This window comes from Sinohyriopsis cumingii, chromosome 6 (assembly GCF_028554795.1).
Source record: "Sinohyriopsis cumingii isolate HCF-2022 chromosome 6, ASM2855479v2, whole genome shotgun sequence".
Taxonomy (NCBI): Eukaryota; Metazoa; Mollusca; class Bivalvia; order Unionida; family Unionidae; genus Sinohyriopsis; species Sinohyriopsis cumingii.
Genome location: NC_142966.1, coordinates 140,408,760 through 140,427,952, shown reverse-complemented (window position 1 = coordinate 140,427,952; position 19,193 = coordinate 140,408,760). Strand labels below are relative to the sequence as shown.

Genomic DNA, 19,193 nt, shown 5'->3' with positions numbered 1-19,193 from the left:
CATGTTTTCAATAAGACAGATTCAAAACGCGTCTTCTTTGACCAGTCAGCATGTATCAATTGCCATATGTTTTGTTATTGTATGTATTTCATAACACCGCCACGTTACATACCAACAATATGCCCATTACGGGAGTAAAATAACATAATTAAGGGATTTGATTATTTCAATCAGATATATGTTAAAATGATGCAGACTCCATATTCCCTGTTTCCCAGAATATAAAAATATATTTTATTTCGGAAATCATGTCAGGGGTAGTGATTAAGCACAAGATCCAAGACTGATATGAGCCAAACCAGCAATTCACGGCTCCAAACGTCTCAGCGTGTTATAGATAAATCAATATAAACTGTCCATTCAGAGCATAACATTGCATGCATGTGGACAGCATGTATTTTATTCGTTTATTGAAATTGATATGACAAAAGAAACTGACACTCTAATGAAAACTCTTATTTTTCTGACAACGGTAAAATACACATCAGACAGAATTAAATTATCGTATGTAAATGGGTTTAGTCTGGCAGGAAAATGAATGCTTTGCGACTACTTCGGTTATCTATTCGCAACAATTTCCGTGTTGAACAGTATTGTCCTCCATGGTTTGAAATACTAGATAGTAGGCAAGGGATATTTAAAACATAACCTATCGGAATGAACACAGGACAGGAAGCGATAAAGCCATATTTTAGTGAATATTTCCCTCAATGAATATATCTGGAACTTGCTGTGATCTTCCTTTAGCATTAATTTTTGTCTGAGAATGGAGTCCACATTGTTGTTATTATAATGTAATTTCATGTAAATACGCTACAAGTGATTTTGTTAGCAGTAACATTATGCTGACAGCGTTAAACACTGTATGTTTTAATGTATTATTTGGCTTATGCAATCTGCCACCACTAATTTCGAACCCAGTTACATTGCTGTATCTTCCTACATCACGGTTTATGCTAGCGCTGAATATATACGGACTAATTTGAATTTTAGCATGGACGCGAAGCATTAATTCTTGTCAAGAAGCTGTCTCCTTGTTGATTGTTTGCAAGTTTCATATGCAGAGGTGTGTAACAATAAATTTAGTTCCTCTTTCTTTCTATCATTCTTGCTTGATAGAGTATTTCGTGTTGTTGGATGTCTATTGATTTCCACTCTATCAGTCCAATGTCACATCGTGTATATGTGTTTTCATTAAATAGTTTCTATTTCTGAGTTGTCGTTGCATTTTAGTCATAATTGACAAGCTGGTATCAGTTATGAACCTTGCCCATTGCAAAAAATGGGAATTTTATATAATCATTCTTACAGTAGATAGATTTCATAACAAACTTGTCTATAATGCAATCCTTATTATTTATTCTTAAGATAGATTGTAATGTTCAAATTATATTTTTATTGTATGCCCATGTATAATGTGAATATTTTTATTTACACTGTAATACACTAAAGACATTGACTTTGTGTTGCTCTTTTGTGAGTTACTGAAGCTGGCCCGGGGCAGTTTGAATTGGGAATTTCGCGTGCCTAATCAATAAAGACTGGCTGGTTATGCGAAAGCCATGTTTGACCAAGCTCAACGATGAGATGATGGGTCTCAGCTGCTTCAATCATGTACCCAGTATTCGTCTGAATGGGGTGTAAGGCTCAAATCGGGTACATCGGCAGACGAAGAAATGTCTTATCTGAGTTTCCTGTTTGTTTACTCATGCAAATACATTTAAATAAAACATTTATTTATATATGCTATGTGGACAGGTTAACATTACACTTATGAGGACAGGGTACGTGCACACTTATGAGGACAGGGTACGTGCACACTTATGAGGACAGGGTACGTGCACACTTATGAAGACAGGGTACGTGCACACTTATGAGGACAGGGTAATGCCACACCTATGAGGACAGGGATATGATAAGTTTTATCTTGTAAATGACGTAGATATTTCATTCAGTTGGATAGGTAAAGTATATTCATTCATGGGATTAACAATACGTTGCGAATAAATACTCTATTACACACACACACACACACACACACACATATATATATATATATATATATATATATATATATATATATATATATATATATATATATATATCTAGAGAGAGAGAGAGAGAGAGAAAGAGAGAGAGAGAGTTATAAATATAATCTAGGTGGAACTGTAAGTGCTATCCCTTGATTCTATTCGAATCTCCGTAGTCTTCAATTATCATGGTTGTACAGATGCAAAATATGTGCATGAAGTTCCTTATGACAGCATAGATCAATATTTTATTTTATTTCTTTGTATATAAATGTGTTGTTTCAAAAAGTGGTCGGTCCCTTCACTAATCAATTCTGCCTACTATTATCAAGCATTCTTCTTCATAATCCAGGGATAGCACTTTTCGCTCTGTCTGGTGTATATTTATAATTCTGTATAATTAATTATATATACCTTGATTTCTTTCACAGGAATCCGGAATGACTGCGTAGATAGATGAGAATTAATTACTGGGTCGTCATGAAAGTGTGATGACTGCTCCGGTGGCCTAGTGGTAAGAGCATAAAACACCGATTAAGTAGCATCTTTTTTGGTGATGTGTGCTTTGTCGTGATGGATAACGGGCCCGTGTGTGCAGGCAAGGCGATGGGTGCCGTATACACGCGGACCTGAGTTTTACTGTGCTTCTATCCAAATAAAAATATCATTATTAAAGTCCCAAGCGGAAAGTATTTGATTAACAAATCTAGAGGAAACATTTAATGTACAACGAGGCAACGATATCCCGCTAAAAGTATTCACTTCGAATGGGTCACCCTTTTTACAAATTGATATAATAAGATCTTTGTTCCAATTTGAAGGTGTACTGCCGCTGCTAAGCATAATATAATAGAACGCTTCAGCGTGTAATTTGCTAAAGATGGAAACGAATCAATAATGTATTCGTTGAAAACAATATCAATACCTAGTGCTTTATTACTCCTTAATTTTGTACAGCCGCTAAGTTCTTCAATTGCTATTGCAGGATCTTATTGTCGGTTTGCTTAAATACTCAGTTATACCTTCTTTTTTATGTTTAAACTCTGCTGTAAATGACCAGTATTAATTTACGGTAAGGATGTTGCGAGTTTCTTAAAATGTTCGTGAAGATAACAACAATTATTATAATAATTACTGGAACATTTCTGGCTTTTAGAAAGATTCCATAACTCGCGTGGATTTCCTTTTCCTAAAATCATGCATTTTGTGCCCTCTTGACCTTTTGTAGAATGTAGAGTAGTGTACAGGTTGGACAGGATATATAGTATTCTTGTTTTTCATTATGTAATTCCTTTTATTTACATCGGATTGGAAAGAATTGTAATAATTCAGAGAAAACGTATGCATTTTGTGCTTTACATTTTTCTGTGACCGAGGGTTGTGGACGGAGATTTTGCTTTTGAAAGCCAGTAGCAACAAGATGTTTACTAAAACTTGAGTTCCAGGGACAATGGATACGCATGCCAGTCACTCGCACCTCTTCTCACCTCCTCGATGAAGTGCATAAAATGACGTAACATATCGCGTGATTCGAGTAAAACAATCGACAATAGAGCGGAGGTTTCGAACTCGGCGGAGAATAACTAGAAAGCAAGTCGAGATCAGTTTTTGAGACCAAATACTCAGTGGAGTAAAACTTCAAGTCTAAATCTCAAATTCCCACTCCAGTTTCAGATGCTTTTGAGATCTCGGGGCCTAACCTTGTTTATGGTTACTGAACATGATTTCGGTAGGAGGTACATGTCGTGTGTTTCGGTTCTAAACGAATAATGATAGACGAGTCCTATAATTGCTGCTTTCAGGCAGTATTAGGACACTGATTTCATCCTGAATAGTGCCAGGAATCTTAATGACAAGTCAGGATAGATTATACAAAAGATACGTGAGCACCATCAAGTGATTACCACAATAAAATTGTATTCTTCAAAAAGTATATCAATATATGCTTAGAAACTGAACTGAGAAAGAAAGAATAATGAAAAACTGGATTTCGAATACGATTTTTAACATTGATATCAGCCTTTTGAGAAGTTTGGTATTAAGTAATTAAATTCAAATATCTTCCATTTAATCGCTTATTAACCAAAAGACTAAAAAATATATTTCATTCTAACTGGAGTACAGCAGTTGCTTCAAAAACATCATATATGGAGAGAGAGATATATATAAAAGATACCTTCGAAATCGTTTCCGATCTTAGAATAATTGCTAAGGCCAGCAACAAAAAAGCTTTAAGTAAATTAAGGATTTCATCACACCCATTAAAGATCCAGACTGGTGAACGCGTAGAAAGGAACGGCCTGAAAGGTAATGTGAACTTTTTGTAACTTATGTGGTTGAAGATGAATGCATGTTGTCTTATCTGTTATCTCTTCCCCTCACTTAGAATATTTTATATTGATACTTATTATTGGCAGAAACCATGCATGTATAAACTGCAAATATTTCTAAGAAACGAAGATTTAACAACTGTACAATACACAGGTAAATATATGTATAATTCATTCCATTTTAGCTTATCTTCCCTCTATGTCTAGTTCGACCCCCTTCTATAAAGCTCTATGTGTACACGTGTTTCTATCGTCATTGCTCATTCATTTATACAATAAGGTATTGTATATGAATTATGTATTGTACTATGTGCTTTTCTCATGCGTCATATCAATAAAGCTCTGTTCTCTTCTATTGATATTCAGAGGGATTATCCAAAGAAGACCACAGAACCTAAGAAAGAATTATGGACAAAATCTGTGGCCAAGCGGAACGGTACATTTGCCTCTATTTAATTCCCGCTAGGCTGGTTGTTAATGGACGTCTAGTGCAATTGACATGTTCCCAGACTTGAACGAAGTGATGAGGGATAATTACTGCAGCTTGGGGGGTCTTCGTCTACGGAAGGATCTTAATGATGCTGAAGAGACCGAGAGAGTTTTGTACTCATTATCACGGTCTGTTTACCAAGACCGTTCAGCAGAAGGATATGACCCAAGGTGCCTCTACTCAGAAATATAGAAATTCTAAATATGTTCTCTGAGATCACACAAACCATTTTGCTTCATTGAATACCGATCTTGTGGCATTGATTTGACCAGACCAGGAGATAGAAGGATAAGATATACTGACACCAACAATGATTCAGAATGGACAATTGTTTGTGAATCGAACACACATGTTTCAAATACATGTAGGTCTTCGCTGACGGTACTTGGTCAGAATGGCCCAGATAACGATGATGGCCGCAAGCAGAAGCAGGGCACTTGAATCATTAAACGGCTGCCATCAAGGCTACATATAACAAGAAGACGGACATAACAAAGCAATTACATTAAGAAAACGGGGAGAAGACCTTATTATGACTCGTTCTGTTGAACGTACAATCATTCTTCACTAAATCCCACAATAAATTAGAGCTAGAATAATATAAAGTATTGCTTAAAAATAATAAAACTATTCTTCTAATAGAGATTTGGACAAACAAACTTTCAGAAGTGCATGTTGCAAATTAAGAAATTTCGCACTGCATCGAGTTCTGAGGAAAAAAGTTAGCGAAAATGGATTCCGGAGGATCATTATTCTATTTCTGGAAATCGAAGGTATAGAATTAAGAGTTAATTCATTGAGAAAAAATGCAACAAACTGAAAACGAACAGTGCGAAACTATTGTCTAATTAGCTTTCGATTATTATTCTTTTTCAAAGGCAAATTCAAAACATAGACAAGACAAACAAAGAAAACAGAAAAATGGTTATGTTTGCGAAACTGTACATGGCTGTTTCTACAGGAATTAAACCTTTTAACTTTATTATGTTTTAACTAGTTTATTTCAACTTGTTGCTGATACTGGAAAATATTTGTATTTACATAGAAACTGATGAGCCATAACGACATCTGTTATTTTATGTAAATTTATGTAAGCGCAATTTATATCCCGGATATTTCATTGTTATGCTATTCATAGGCTATTAAGCAAATTTAGAGAATTATTTTAAAGAAAATGTGTCGGCTGCAAAAGATAATTTTATTTGTGCATGGTTGTCTTTTTGCAGTCTTCTTTGGTTTCAGCCGCTTGGTTTCAGTGTTCTAAGGTTGAGTATCCAGTAAGATTCCGTTTCTTTCCTGGTTTGGGAACTTCAGTTGGGGTTGTGGATACGCCGCCTTAGAACATTGAAACCAAGAAGACTAGAAAAGACAACTACGCACACATAAAATTATCTTTTGCAGCCGACACATTTTATTTTAAATAATTCTCTAAATTTGCTTAATACCATATATATATATATATATATATATATATATATATATATATATATATATATATATATATATATATATATATATATATATATATATATATATATATATATATATATATATATATATATATATATATATATATGTGTGTGTGTGTGTGTGTGTGTGTGTGTGTGTGTGTGTGTGTGTGTGTGTGTGTGTGTGTGTGAGTGAATTACGCTGTTAACGAAGGCTCAGATCGTCAAGACATGATTGATATTTGTGCATTTGAAGGATTGGATGATCACTTATTAAGAAGCAATTGTGGGTATTTGTTACGTGTGGACTTCAGTGCTAGGACTAACACATTGCTTGGTTTAATTGCAGGTGATGACAAATGTACAGATGTAGTGTTTCCAGACGTTTACATGTTCAAACATTTCATGGCTTGATCCTTGACGGGACAATGGTCAAGTAAACGCACGTGGACATAGGGTCGTGGATAGAATTTGTTGGCCGAAGTAAAAATTATCCAGTAGGCCCCTATGATTTACAAAATGTGACGGCGGTCGGCCCCCTGTCCTTTATGGGCCATCGGAATGTTATCCTAGTTGTCCTACCCTGTCTGCTGCCCCATGTGGACATTCTCTTCTAAAGTTTGTAAGAAAACATCTCTTAAAACAGATAATGGTCGAAAATGCCAGGAGTCAGATATGGGTGGATTTACTTTGATAAACACAAGGGGTAGAAGCATAGTCCAGTATGTAACATGCAATCAGTCACTCTACCTTTGCCTCTTTCTCTCTTTTAAGTACACCAACTTCTTCTTCTGATCAAGGTGCTATACATTTTAGTGTGAAAGTAACTACTTTTGTGTGCAATATTAGTACTTCTGAGAAATGAATTAATAATTTTGATTAAAATAGACTCGGAAGCCTAATTTAATTAGTGAATGTATTGATAAAGAGAGGATTTCCATGAAATACGGAGAAAAAAATAATAATATTACCGAATCTATTACGGCCTTCTCAGGGGTAATTAGTTCGGTAGCAGTTGGTCTACGTTGAAAACACGAAATGTCTAAACATAAACATAGACATTTGCTTTCGAGTCCAAGATGTTCACCGTAAAAGTAAACGAAGTTAACCTTATGTCGAAATATATACAGAAAAAAATGAGTCAGATGAAAACAGAAAATGTTTGGTCGAGATGCTATCTTCTATTAAGACACATATTAAAAACTGTCCAGGGAGATTTATATATGGTCCAGAGAATAAACTTCTAGAAGATCGTAAGCGGAATGTAGAGGAACATTTGTAACTTCTGAATGGATGTGTTACTAAATAAATACATGCAATATCAATAAATTATTTTTGAAGCTTTTTAAAGTGTGCCAGTATTCCTGATTATTTTAGTTGAGATGATGAAGAAATAGATTTATATAATGAATATGTACAAAATGACTTCAAAATATTGTTTGATGAATTAAAAATTGCCCCCCCCCCCCATGGAAGAAATAGAAAACAGCAATTGAAGAGCAAACGAATAGTAAAAGCAGGCCATAATAATCTATTTAATGATTTTTTTGTATATGCAAGGATGTCCTCTAGCTATATTTAATCCATATTATTAATGTTATATTCAATACTGGTTGCTTCCCAGACATTTGGTCTGGGCCTCGCCCTTCATATTTACCACGATCATATAGACATTAAGAAGAATTTATTGACAGTGGTGTTCAAGGTGCTGACATAGATGTACTACATCTGTTAACGACTGCATATGTGTTATGGACTTGATGTTTTTATATTTTCTGATCCAAAAATTATGGTTTTCCGTAAAGAAGAGAAACTAGATCATTATAATTTCTTCGCCTATAAATGTCAAGAGTTTGAGGTTGTTAATTGTTGTGTATATCTTTATTTTCGTAACTCTTGATACATGATTTTATCTAATACTTGCCATGTTTACACATGGCTGTGAATTGTAGTGATTATCTTTAGTTAGATTTTGACTTCATGATTGGGTCTGTTTTAGGAATGTTAAGAGCGTAAAATTACATAGGATCTATAAATAGATGCTTACGTACGTCTTGACAGTAACAAATAATAAAATTATTAGTAAATTTGATTATGAGACTCGGTCTTTTTCCTATTAATTGGTGGGGTTTTGACGCTTCTAGAAGAATTAAATAATTTTTCATTGCATGGGCTAGGTCACATGAGTATGTTTTTCGCAATATTTATTGAGGAGTATGATCTGTCATGTAGGGTTATGCTATGAAATATAGTCGTAATAGAAGGTGTATGTAAGGAAAGAAACAAGCAATCAAAATTCATTCTTGTTTTTTTTTTTACTCATTCTTATTTTGTTGTACTCTTGTTATAACATCAAGTCTACAGACGTGTTTTTGTTGTACTTAGGTAGTATATAAGAGGAAATACAAAGTGCTCATTGTTTTGGACTATAAGTGCTCATTATTTTGGACTATAATAATATTCTGGGACTAATGTCAATTGTTCACAGGAATTTTGGACAAAGTCATTTTGACAACGTCAAGATTCTTGGCAGACCAGTACATTTCCAGCTGTGCAATTTATGCGGAACTTTTCATTCTCTTGGACTTTACCTCTTTCTGGATTATTTTGGATTTACTTCATCATGATGTAAGTTACTCTCACATTTGTATTTATAACTTTGATAATTAAACCTATTTGTTATTTTTTAGAACACTTGTTGGTTTTGCTTCTTTCCGTTACTTAGTTCATGACCATAGGGTCATAACAGTATAAATTTGTATTTGTTGGAATTGTTTTTACAACAGGAGGTCTTTCATACCTGTTCAACAAATTTAGGCCCAAAAACTTTAAAAACATTGTTTGCAATAGATAAATATGTATTAAATTTTTTTGGAAACATGCATCTGAAGGCAAAATACAAAATATTTGCATATTAATTTCACCAATTCTCAGTTATGGATAAGAAGTATCGGGATTTATTGAATGACAAATTGTTGACCAGTTACATTTAAGTTTATGCAAACTTCGTCTTCGGGTTATGCATGGAATTTCTAAAGGAAAACATAATAAGAATGGTGAAACGGGATAATAGACAACAACAACAACAACAACAACAATAATAATAATAATAATAATAATAATAATAATAATAATAATAATGATAATAATAAATGTAATTAACTTGGGTGAATATTTTCACAGCAAATTACGTACGGGTGAAAAAGTTGTAATTTGCAAAGACCGCAACTGAAATACTAGATTTTTTTCTCTCGTTTGGGCCAAATTATCGATGAGTTTTCAATTGTTGTATCCATTATCGTTCCATACGTGTGCGATCTATGTCGGTCCATCCCAGGTTCGGTTCAGTCGGTAGCATATCGAGGGACTCGACTGAATGTCATATCGAGTTGTAAAGAATGACTACTTTTGCGTTCATTTCTCTGAGAACATGGCTTATATTCATATATGCATGCGCGTATATGTGTATATAATGTATTTATTTATGTACGTATGATTGTGTTTGGGTATATGCATATACATATATAATGTGTAGTTGTATATATGTATGCATGAGATGACACTGGAATATATGTATGTAAATATTATTTTTTAGTACTGGTGGAATGATTGTAATGCGATCATATTTGTTTTACTGTATGTACTAAAGGCGCAACCATTAAATAAAGTTCATTCATTCGTAATTAGTACATGCAGTTAGAAGGTCAGTAGTATTTTCCTCGTCATGCTGTACGAAGGTCCTTTACTATGCAATCCACCTTTAGACCGGTCCTACTGTTAAGACCACTCGCTACTCTAACGGTTCCTTATGCGTGTAATAACTAACTTTCATCTCAGATTTTTCAAATAAATAAAAATTACGAAGCTTATATATCTTTGATTCTTAAAGTGGAATATAAACAAAGCAAATATAAATATCATCATGAAAACTAAAACAACTCTTTTCTGACCTTAACCAGTCAACCTTACTTTGTACAGCTCGTATATCTTTTACCAGACTTTGTTTCGCATATAATAAAATATCTCCAATGACAAGCGTTGCTTATTACTTTAACGAATTTTCTGTGGAAATGATAAACATGGTAACCAGACAAATCTTTATCAGCATTGTTAGTTCATGATTCTAACAAAGACATTAGGTCGAATTTTTTAAAAAAGTAATTAAACTGATGTGTTTCTTTTCTCTTTCGTAAATCATTCTTTTTATTTAAATATCTTAAAATTATCCCGCATTTATCAACTGAAGGTCAGTGATCCGAAGGCCTAACTGACTACAGAAGGGTTTAACTATGGTAGTCTGAGCATTTCTCATGTCCTCGAATTTATCAGAGTCTAACAGATGATTTACCTCAATGGTTCGAATTGTATTGCCCAGTGTAGAAACTTTCGTTTCGATTCTGTTCACCTTTAGCTCGTGTGTTTGGTTTTTTAACGTAGCTTTAACAATTTTCAGTCATATCGCTACGATGTCTGCAGTGTGTCAGTTTCAAGCGACGTCTAGTACCGGGGCATCATGCCGCAGACATGTAGCTTGATGTCCCACCCAGTTATTATATCATGACACCTGGCTGATATTCCTAACACTAACCTCTTACTGCTGAGCGCCAAGTGAGGCAGCTGTTAGTACCATTTATAAAAGTCTTCGGTATTACTTAGCAGGGGTTCGACGCTCTTACCACTAAGCCATTGGAGCGGTTCTTAGTGTTGTATAGTTTCTTAAGTCTTTTGTTAATTCTAGACGATTTCTGTAAAATCTGCTCGAGTGGATTACTCATAACGTGTCTAGTGATTGTATAGGTCTACAATTCTTTGATGAGTATGATCCAGAAGAACCGCTGTATGAGTTTGCGGGTGACTGTGGGTGACTGTATGATTGTAATGTGGTGGGATCCCGGGATGGGGGTGGGGTGGGGCGCCAGATAAACAGTCGGAGAAGAAGATGACTGAAGGTGCTGTGCAAATTGTGGGCATTGACCACTGGATTGGTTCGATCTGATTCGTCTTGCGTTTCAAATACACCGGAACTTCACGCATGCACAGAGTCTGTTATATTTATGTGACAAATTTAATATGAAGAAAGTTATCTGATTTTTTTTCTTCTGTCTATGTGTTTGATTAATATTCGTCCTTAATATACGGTATATCATTTCTTAGGCAGAGAGAGAGAGAGAGAGAGAGAGAGAGAGAGAGAGAGAGAGAGAGAGAGAGAGAGAGAGAGAGAGAGAGAGAGAGAGAGTAGAATATTTGCTTATTTTGTTTCTTTATGGATTCAATATAATATATTTCCCTTTCATACACCTTAAACTTTCAGATACGCAAAATGTTTCAGAGGAAATAATTCCCAGATGCATGCAATTTCCATTGTAACAAGTACTGCTGTTTGCATTCGATATTTGCCAGGATATTTATCATAGCCAATTTCTTATTACGAGCTTTCGTTCTCATTTATGATTTGTTTTGCTGAACTGTTTCTCCAATATTACTGATGAAATCAGCCTGTGCAGTGACCCTAAGTCAACCTTCCGGACAATCCAGTGGTAATAATCGCATGCATATTTGTCTGGATAAGTTGAAGTATTGACTACGCCGATACATCTGACCAGAATATAAACAGTATATGATGTCCAAATGTTGGAAAATGAATGCAGGTCGTCTTTTTGTATCATTTGAAATCCATGCCAGTCAAAAAGAAATATCACAACAATTACTCGGAAAATCGATGATCTGCTGGTTTATCGACGATATACATCTTTTGTTGCAAACCCCTTAGTCGTCCAGTCAAATTTAGTTTTGCTCACTCTTAGAATCTAAATGATCAAATTGGTTTTGTCAATCATAGCTCCCTTGCGAGCCACCTGATATATTTTATTTGAATTGTCGTGTTTGTCAAAGTATATGTAACGAATACGGCGAATGGTATATTATACAGGTAAAGAGGACATAAGTCTTTGCATGCAAGAACAACACAAATATCACGCGCTATAAATTCCAAGAGCAATCGCTTCAGATAAAAAAGATACTTCCACAAGCAATGTTCCTTAACAATGCACCAGAGCAATACGTTCATCTTTATTGAGGCTTTATTTAAAGATCAGATAAAAAAATGCGCTAATGGCATTAAAGATGTTTCATCAACGAATACCCCTCAAACAGAGTTTGTGATTAATGTGAATAGTATAATTATGTTTCTGATGTATGGCTTTGTTACAAAAGGAACCGGAGCAATATTGCTAATCACTTTGAAACAGCTTGATTGTTTTAGTATACCTACTATTGTATACACAATCAATTAAATCTGTTTTTTTTTTCTTCTTCTAACCTACTCCCGCAGTTGCTTTTGCTACAACAACAACAACTACTACTACTAGTACTATCACTACTGCTAATTCAGCTGATATTATGAAGAATGCATCAAAGTTTGATTTTGTATATAGAACCAAGAGCAGCAGTAGCAGCAGTAGTAGCGAAAACAACAAGCAACAACAAAAACAAGAATAATAATAATAATAATAATAATAATAATAATAATAATAATAACAATACTAATAATGATAATAATAATAATAATGATAACAATGATAGCAACAAAGAACCAATAACAATGAAAATAATATGAAGATGAAAAACATATTTAATAAAAATTTCCTGTATAGCTGTATAATCTGATGTAACCAATTTCTACTCAAAAGCGCATCACACACAAGTCTACTCACTTTCCATGAATGTACTGTACAAATCGCAACATCCATGAAATAAATATAAGAAAATAACCACCTTTTATCTAGGTTAATTACACACGTATGCACATACTGTAGGCACAAACATACAATCACAATATACATAACATCTACACAAATATAATAAATATTTAAACTTTCCGTATTGAACTGCAGAGGCTAATTTGAACTACACATTACATATACGTCTAGTCTACGTCACAAATTCATACATTCATAATCTGAAAATTGTATGTGATTTTATTACATTTAAAATATGGCTATCAAGGAAAAGATTTAAAGAGTTCTGAGTTGTTACCCTTGCTTCGCTATAAAAGTAAAATGCAAGTAGTTTTATGAAGTGCTTTGTTCATGATAAGACACTACCTTTCATACTATTTAAATATTCTTATATATGCAGCTCTATTTCTGTAGGGTTATTACTTCCTGATACGCTGTAGAGTTATCATCATACCTATAAACAAGATTGGACCCAATATAGAGCCCTGGGTTATGCCAGTGGCAATAGATTTTGTTGTTGAAAACAGGATGCCTGAAATCAATATTTACTGACAAAGTTCAGCGTAAGACTAGAACCATTTAGGACACCATGATTTCACATTCAGTCGTTTTAAAATTATGCAAAATATTTGATGGTCAGCAAGTTCAAAGTCTTTCTATATATATCAATATCTATGAGAAGAGAGCGTGTCCACTGACGGCGGAGCACATCGTTAAGTGTGTCACTTTCATTGTGTAAGTGCAATGTATTTTTATGTGAACTCCATGAAGAGACTCTGTGATTGTGTAACAACTGAAAAATCTAAAAGATGATGTAGTTTATATAACACATTTGATTCATATAGTAGAATTTTAACATCCTAAGGTTTTATATTTTATCTAGTTGTTCTTCGTGTTTGCATATATTTGTAACCGTTTGTCTTCTTAACGGTTTTGTCCCCGTCTTCTTTTGTTTACATATTCTTAACTATATCTTTAGTTGGCACCATATAATCGCTGTATTGTGATGCAGTACTGTAAAACACTAGTACATACATACGTTGGTGTGCGTTCTTTGCATTTGGGCACCCACTGTGCGAAGAGTAAATTCAGTCTAAGCATTAGTTGCAGTAGTAATAGCAGCACCAGCAACAACAAACGGAAGAAGGACGACAAGAACTACCATAAAGATTAAACAACACAACGATTGCGAGAGTCTAGATAATGTTTATTCATTCTGAAATCTACTGGACAAAATGCGGAGTAAGAACAAATTACAATTAATAAAAATGTTCAAAGACTAAATGGTATATTGATGTGTTTTAACCCAATGCTATACACTTTGCATAGTCTAAGTGAATGGATAACAATGAGATAAAACAGTGAATTGCTTTCCATGTTTCCGGTATATGGCGCCGGTATAAAACACAAAGATAACATGAATTGATCACAGTGAAATAAGTTTCAAAATGTATTTAGAAAAATTTTGCAAATCGCAAATTTGCATATATATCATACAGATGCGCCATGTAAATATATGAATGAAGATGCAAATGCATAGAAATACTCAAACAATAAATTTGAGTATTTTTGTATGCCTCAGTGGGTAATTGCAACTATGCTTAATTGGTACTAATTCCTTCAGAAGCTGTTAAATTTGCACGTTGTACACATCCCTTGAGCACCGTCGCACAGTGATTTATTTCGTCTCTTTACAAAGGACAGATGACACCAAAAAAAATTCAAAAGAGACAGGTAATGCCGTTTTTGCTATTACAAAATAATTTTTGATATATTTGAATCAAGCTTTCAAGATAAAATAGAGAAAAAGAACTTTGGCAGTCAAAACATGTGTGAGTCATTAGGTCTAAATTAACGCTGAGAAAGGTATTAAAATAATTCTAAAATTTTGCCAAAATGAAGCAAGATGAATAAAATGTAAAAGTGAAAGAAAAAGAAATGATATATGATACGTTCTATGAAAAGCAAAGAAATGTGGGGCTTTTTAGGGTAACAGAGATATTTTAAAAAAACCTAAAGGATGATCTGTAAAACTCTGCCATAACGCTTTAGCATAGTAAACGCATGATAAAAAGTATGCAGTATTAAATTTCATTTCGCATTTCAGTTATATATTATTGGCTTAAATCTATGAGCGGCAAGTAAAGTCATTAGTCATGAAAATGTTCTACAACATCCTTGTTATGCAACGCCACGCAAGAAAAAAATGTTAAGGGACACATGCACTTAAAATAAATCATACCATTCATTTCATTTGTGAACGATGTGCCAACTGCATCTTGGCATATTTTCTAACTGAACGTCTATTTGAACACGCTGTAGGTTGGAATTCATTTAGAAATCAATATTTTAATTTCTGAAAGGACAGAGATCATGGAATCCTATCTTTTGATATTCTTTTTATTACGTTCATATAAACCAAGAAATGGAAATTGTATAGTGATAATATTAGCATCGGTCAACGGGCACACGTCGGCTTTCATTGATATGCAATAGGAAGTCAAACCAAGACTTCGAGAAGAAGAGGAAAATGAAAACAAGGAGCCTCATCTTTGGGTGCGCTAGACGGTGCTGTGGACGATGGGCAGGTTAAATTGAATTTTGATAATGAAATCAAAAGCATTCCACTTCACACCTTTAAAGGTAAACCAAAGTAAAATTGTTATCAGTCAGGAGGCATATGGTAAGATAAATTTCTTGATATGTTTGCCTAACGCAATTTTTGACACTTTGCAAATACCTATAATGACGTCAAAATTATTATTCCGTCGACACTTGCCCAATGCATGGACGTATCTGTCGATAACAGACATATACATGCAAGTTGTGGGTGGGGGTGAATCCGGCCCCTCGCCTTATAAATGAGCGTGAAATATATTTCCTAGAAAAAGTTATTATTAGAGTTAGATGATTACAATTATGCCATGTAAACGCTTAAAGTGCGGGAAGCACTGGAGGCTTTGACACTTTATCCCTCAAATGAGCTCTGTCCCACACACCCCTCCCCATCTTGTATACGTCCTTTTAAACGATATATTTGGATCCGCCATTGACGTTGATGTTTCCCATTTTACCTATAACATCTGCTTTCGACTCCAAATTAATTCTTTTTGCGATTTCTTTTTCACAAGATATGAATCGCTCAAACTAATGAGTGCCTATTTCCGTTCTATTCTGTGATGTTGATGAAGGGGTCAATGTTTAAGGTAACCATTAAAATGCTGTGAATTTTTTCAAAGCACTTTGATAAGACTTGTGTAGATAACTGAATTAATTCCACGTGATAGACTATACTTTTGAGTTTACCTGGTAGGTATTCAACAGGTAAATAAAGAACTTGTACGTGGACTCGCTCGTAGCAATTAAAAGATAAACCTCTGTAAAGCAGCAATACAGGTGTTCAACATCGATACACTTTAAACGAGTTCGAATTTTGTGTTTAACCTTTGTTTTAGAAATGCTAAGCATACATGAGTTACAATGATACAAAATGAAGTCTTATAATATAAAAACTACTTTTTCAGAATAACTTACGCTAGCTAAAGCATAGATTCATCTGACGACATATTAAGAAGTTGTATGGCATTTCAGTGATAAAATTTATTTGTCTGTAAATAAACATAATAAATTGACGTGTTTAGCGATGAGCAGATAATACATATGTGACTACCATACTTTTTATTAAAGAACTTGCATTACTTATGTCATAAGGGTACACAAAACCAAGCATAATTTCTAAACAGTCACACACAAGAAATGTTATCCAGCAGTTCTTCGTAATTCAAACAATTTTCCCATAACAAAAATCCTATACATTGTATAAATAAGAGCTCATAATTTTATCTAACAGTGGAATATTCACATCATTTACATAGCATGAGCTGTGCTTCTCTTTCATTCCCCAATGGAATTAAAAGGGTTCATTATAATTGGCAATTTTAATTTATTATTGTTTTTGTTTCCTCTGAGTACTTTTGATCGAGTGAGATTTTGAATGGATTCCGGCATAACATGTCCACAAATTCTGAATATCAATAAGTTCATTGCAGAAGATATTCCCAGATGGTTCAATAATGACATGACGAGATTATATTACACCGCAGTGATGACTCAGGGAAGCCGCAGTTTCTTTGTGTTCAAATAAAATTTTGATTTATCACTGAAATCGGATAAACAAACTTCGTTCCCAAGAGACTAACATTAAAGCAATAATTATAAGTTGCCATTCTGATATTTCAAATGTCCAGATCTGAAGGGAAAACATGTTTGTGTGAAACATAAACATTTCCTTTCCGAATATAACACTTTAGGCTAGAAGTTGTGAAAGGTTACCAGGTTATCTAATCACTATCAATAAAGCCACTATTGAATCTAAGAAGTTTATCAAGCTTTCCCTAAGAAATCAATTATTCATTTGATTATCCGGATGTTCCCTTTAAGCGTATATGAATCGTCTATTCTCCTTTAAATGGGATTCCTGGTCATTCCATTTGCGCGTAAAAGTAAGACCAGTACACAATGTTGAATATTACGAATAATGTCGGAAACAAAATCCTCGATGCTACATCTACATGCATCCCAAGTAGAGCACCGGAAGCTATCTTCTTTCTTGGGCTTCGAGGGCTTGATTCTTCTTTCTCTTTCGCTTCATTGTCCTTGACAAGGGCCTATTGATAGAAATATCTGTACAAAGTCTGTGCTGAATGTTATTTTGCTTCCCAAAAGGTTGTTTTCGTTATATTAGATAATTTTTTATCAATACAATAAGGGTCATTGAGACATGTATGTATGTATGTATGTATGTATGTATGTATGTATGTATGTATGTATGTATGTATGTATGTATGTATGTACTTGTAGATGAAAAAAAAACATTTCAAACATTGAAGTATTTAGGAGGTAAATGAGAAGGTACAACCCATCAATAGCTAAAGCGAGTTGACGCCTTTATAATTACGTAAATTTCTAAAATTGATTTATTCATAGCTCGTTCTTTATTGCAATGCTCTGAAAACTCCTTCACCTAGGATTAAGCAGAACTCGTGTAATGGGCTCAAAACTGCTTGAACAGTAAAACTTAACTCTCTACAAGGAATGAAAAAACCCACAATATGTAAAATTAACGAAATTTTTTTAAAAACTGCTTAGTCACGGTCGAAATTAAAATTATGTGTTCATTGACTTTGCGTTTTAGGAAAATAAGTTATTTTAAATTTGTCTAAACCTGTTGGTTATCTCGCTTTCTCGTTAAGTAGTTTAAGTCCCTAGAGATAGTAACAGTTTCCTTTTCAAAGTTATTTCAAAACTCTTCTGGTCATCTTAAAACAATTGCAGATGTATAGCAACACCAGTGACTGAATGATTCATAGTAACACTAGTGATCGCATGATTCATAGCAACACTAGTGATCGCATGATTCATAGCAATACTAGTGATATCATGATTCATAGCAATACTAGTGATCACATGATTCATATCAACATTAGTGATCACATGATTCATGGTAACACTAGTGATAGCATGATTTATAGCAACACTAGTGATAGCATGACTCATATCAACACTAGTGATCGCATGATTCATATCAACACCAGTGATCGCATGATTCATATCAACACTAGTGATCACATGATTCATAACAATACTAATGATCGCATGATTCATAGCAACACTAGTGATCACATGATTCATAGCAACACTAGTGATCGCATGATTCATATCAACGCTAGTGATCGCATGATTCATGGTAACACTAGTGATCGTATGATTCATAGTAACACTAGTTATAGCATGATTCATGGTAACACTAGTGATAGCATGATTCATAGCAACACTAGTGGTAGCATGATTCATAGCAACACTAGTGATCGCATGATTCATAGCAACACTAGTGATAGCATGATTCATGGTAACACTAGTGATCGCATGATTCACTGGAAAAGAAAGTGCAAACTATAAGTAATTATGGACTATGTATGTATCAACCGGCTACAATTAACGCTTTCAGACTTGATGGAAAGGACATTTTGATTTAAAACAGTGATTTGTATGCAGTGCGGGTACACCAGGACATATCCGTTATCATTCCGAATACCTCTGGAACATATTCGCATTAATTGGAACATAACAGTTAATGATAATCATTCGGTCAGGCTTTG

General features: G+C 34.2%; 1 protein-coding gene across 1 annotated transcript in view; it reads right to left on the bottom strand.

The window, feature by feature from the left end:
- Window positions 1–14,226: 14,226 nt before the first annotated feature.
- Window positions 14,227–19,193, bottom strand: part of LOC149798125 (glycine receptor subunit alpha-2-like) — a 90,984-nt gene continuing 86,017 nt past the window's right edge. Inside the window, exon 8 of the mRNA XM_089963213.1 lies at window positions 14,227–17,702. Within this exon, the coding sequence (XP_089819339.1) occupies window positions 17,517–17,702 (186 nt within the window). The 3' untranslated portion in view covers window positions 14,227–17,516. The remainder of the gene's footprint in view (window positions 17,703–19,193) is intronic.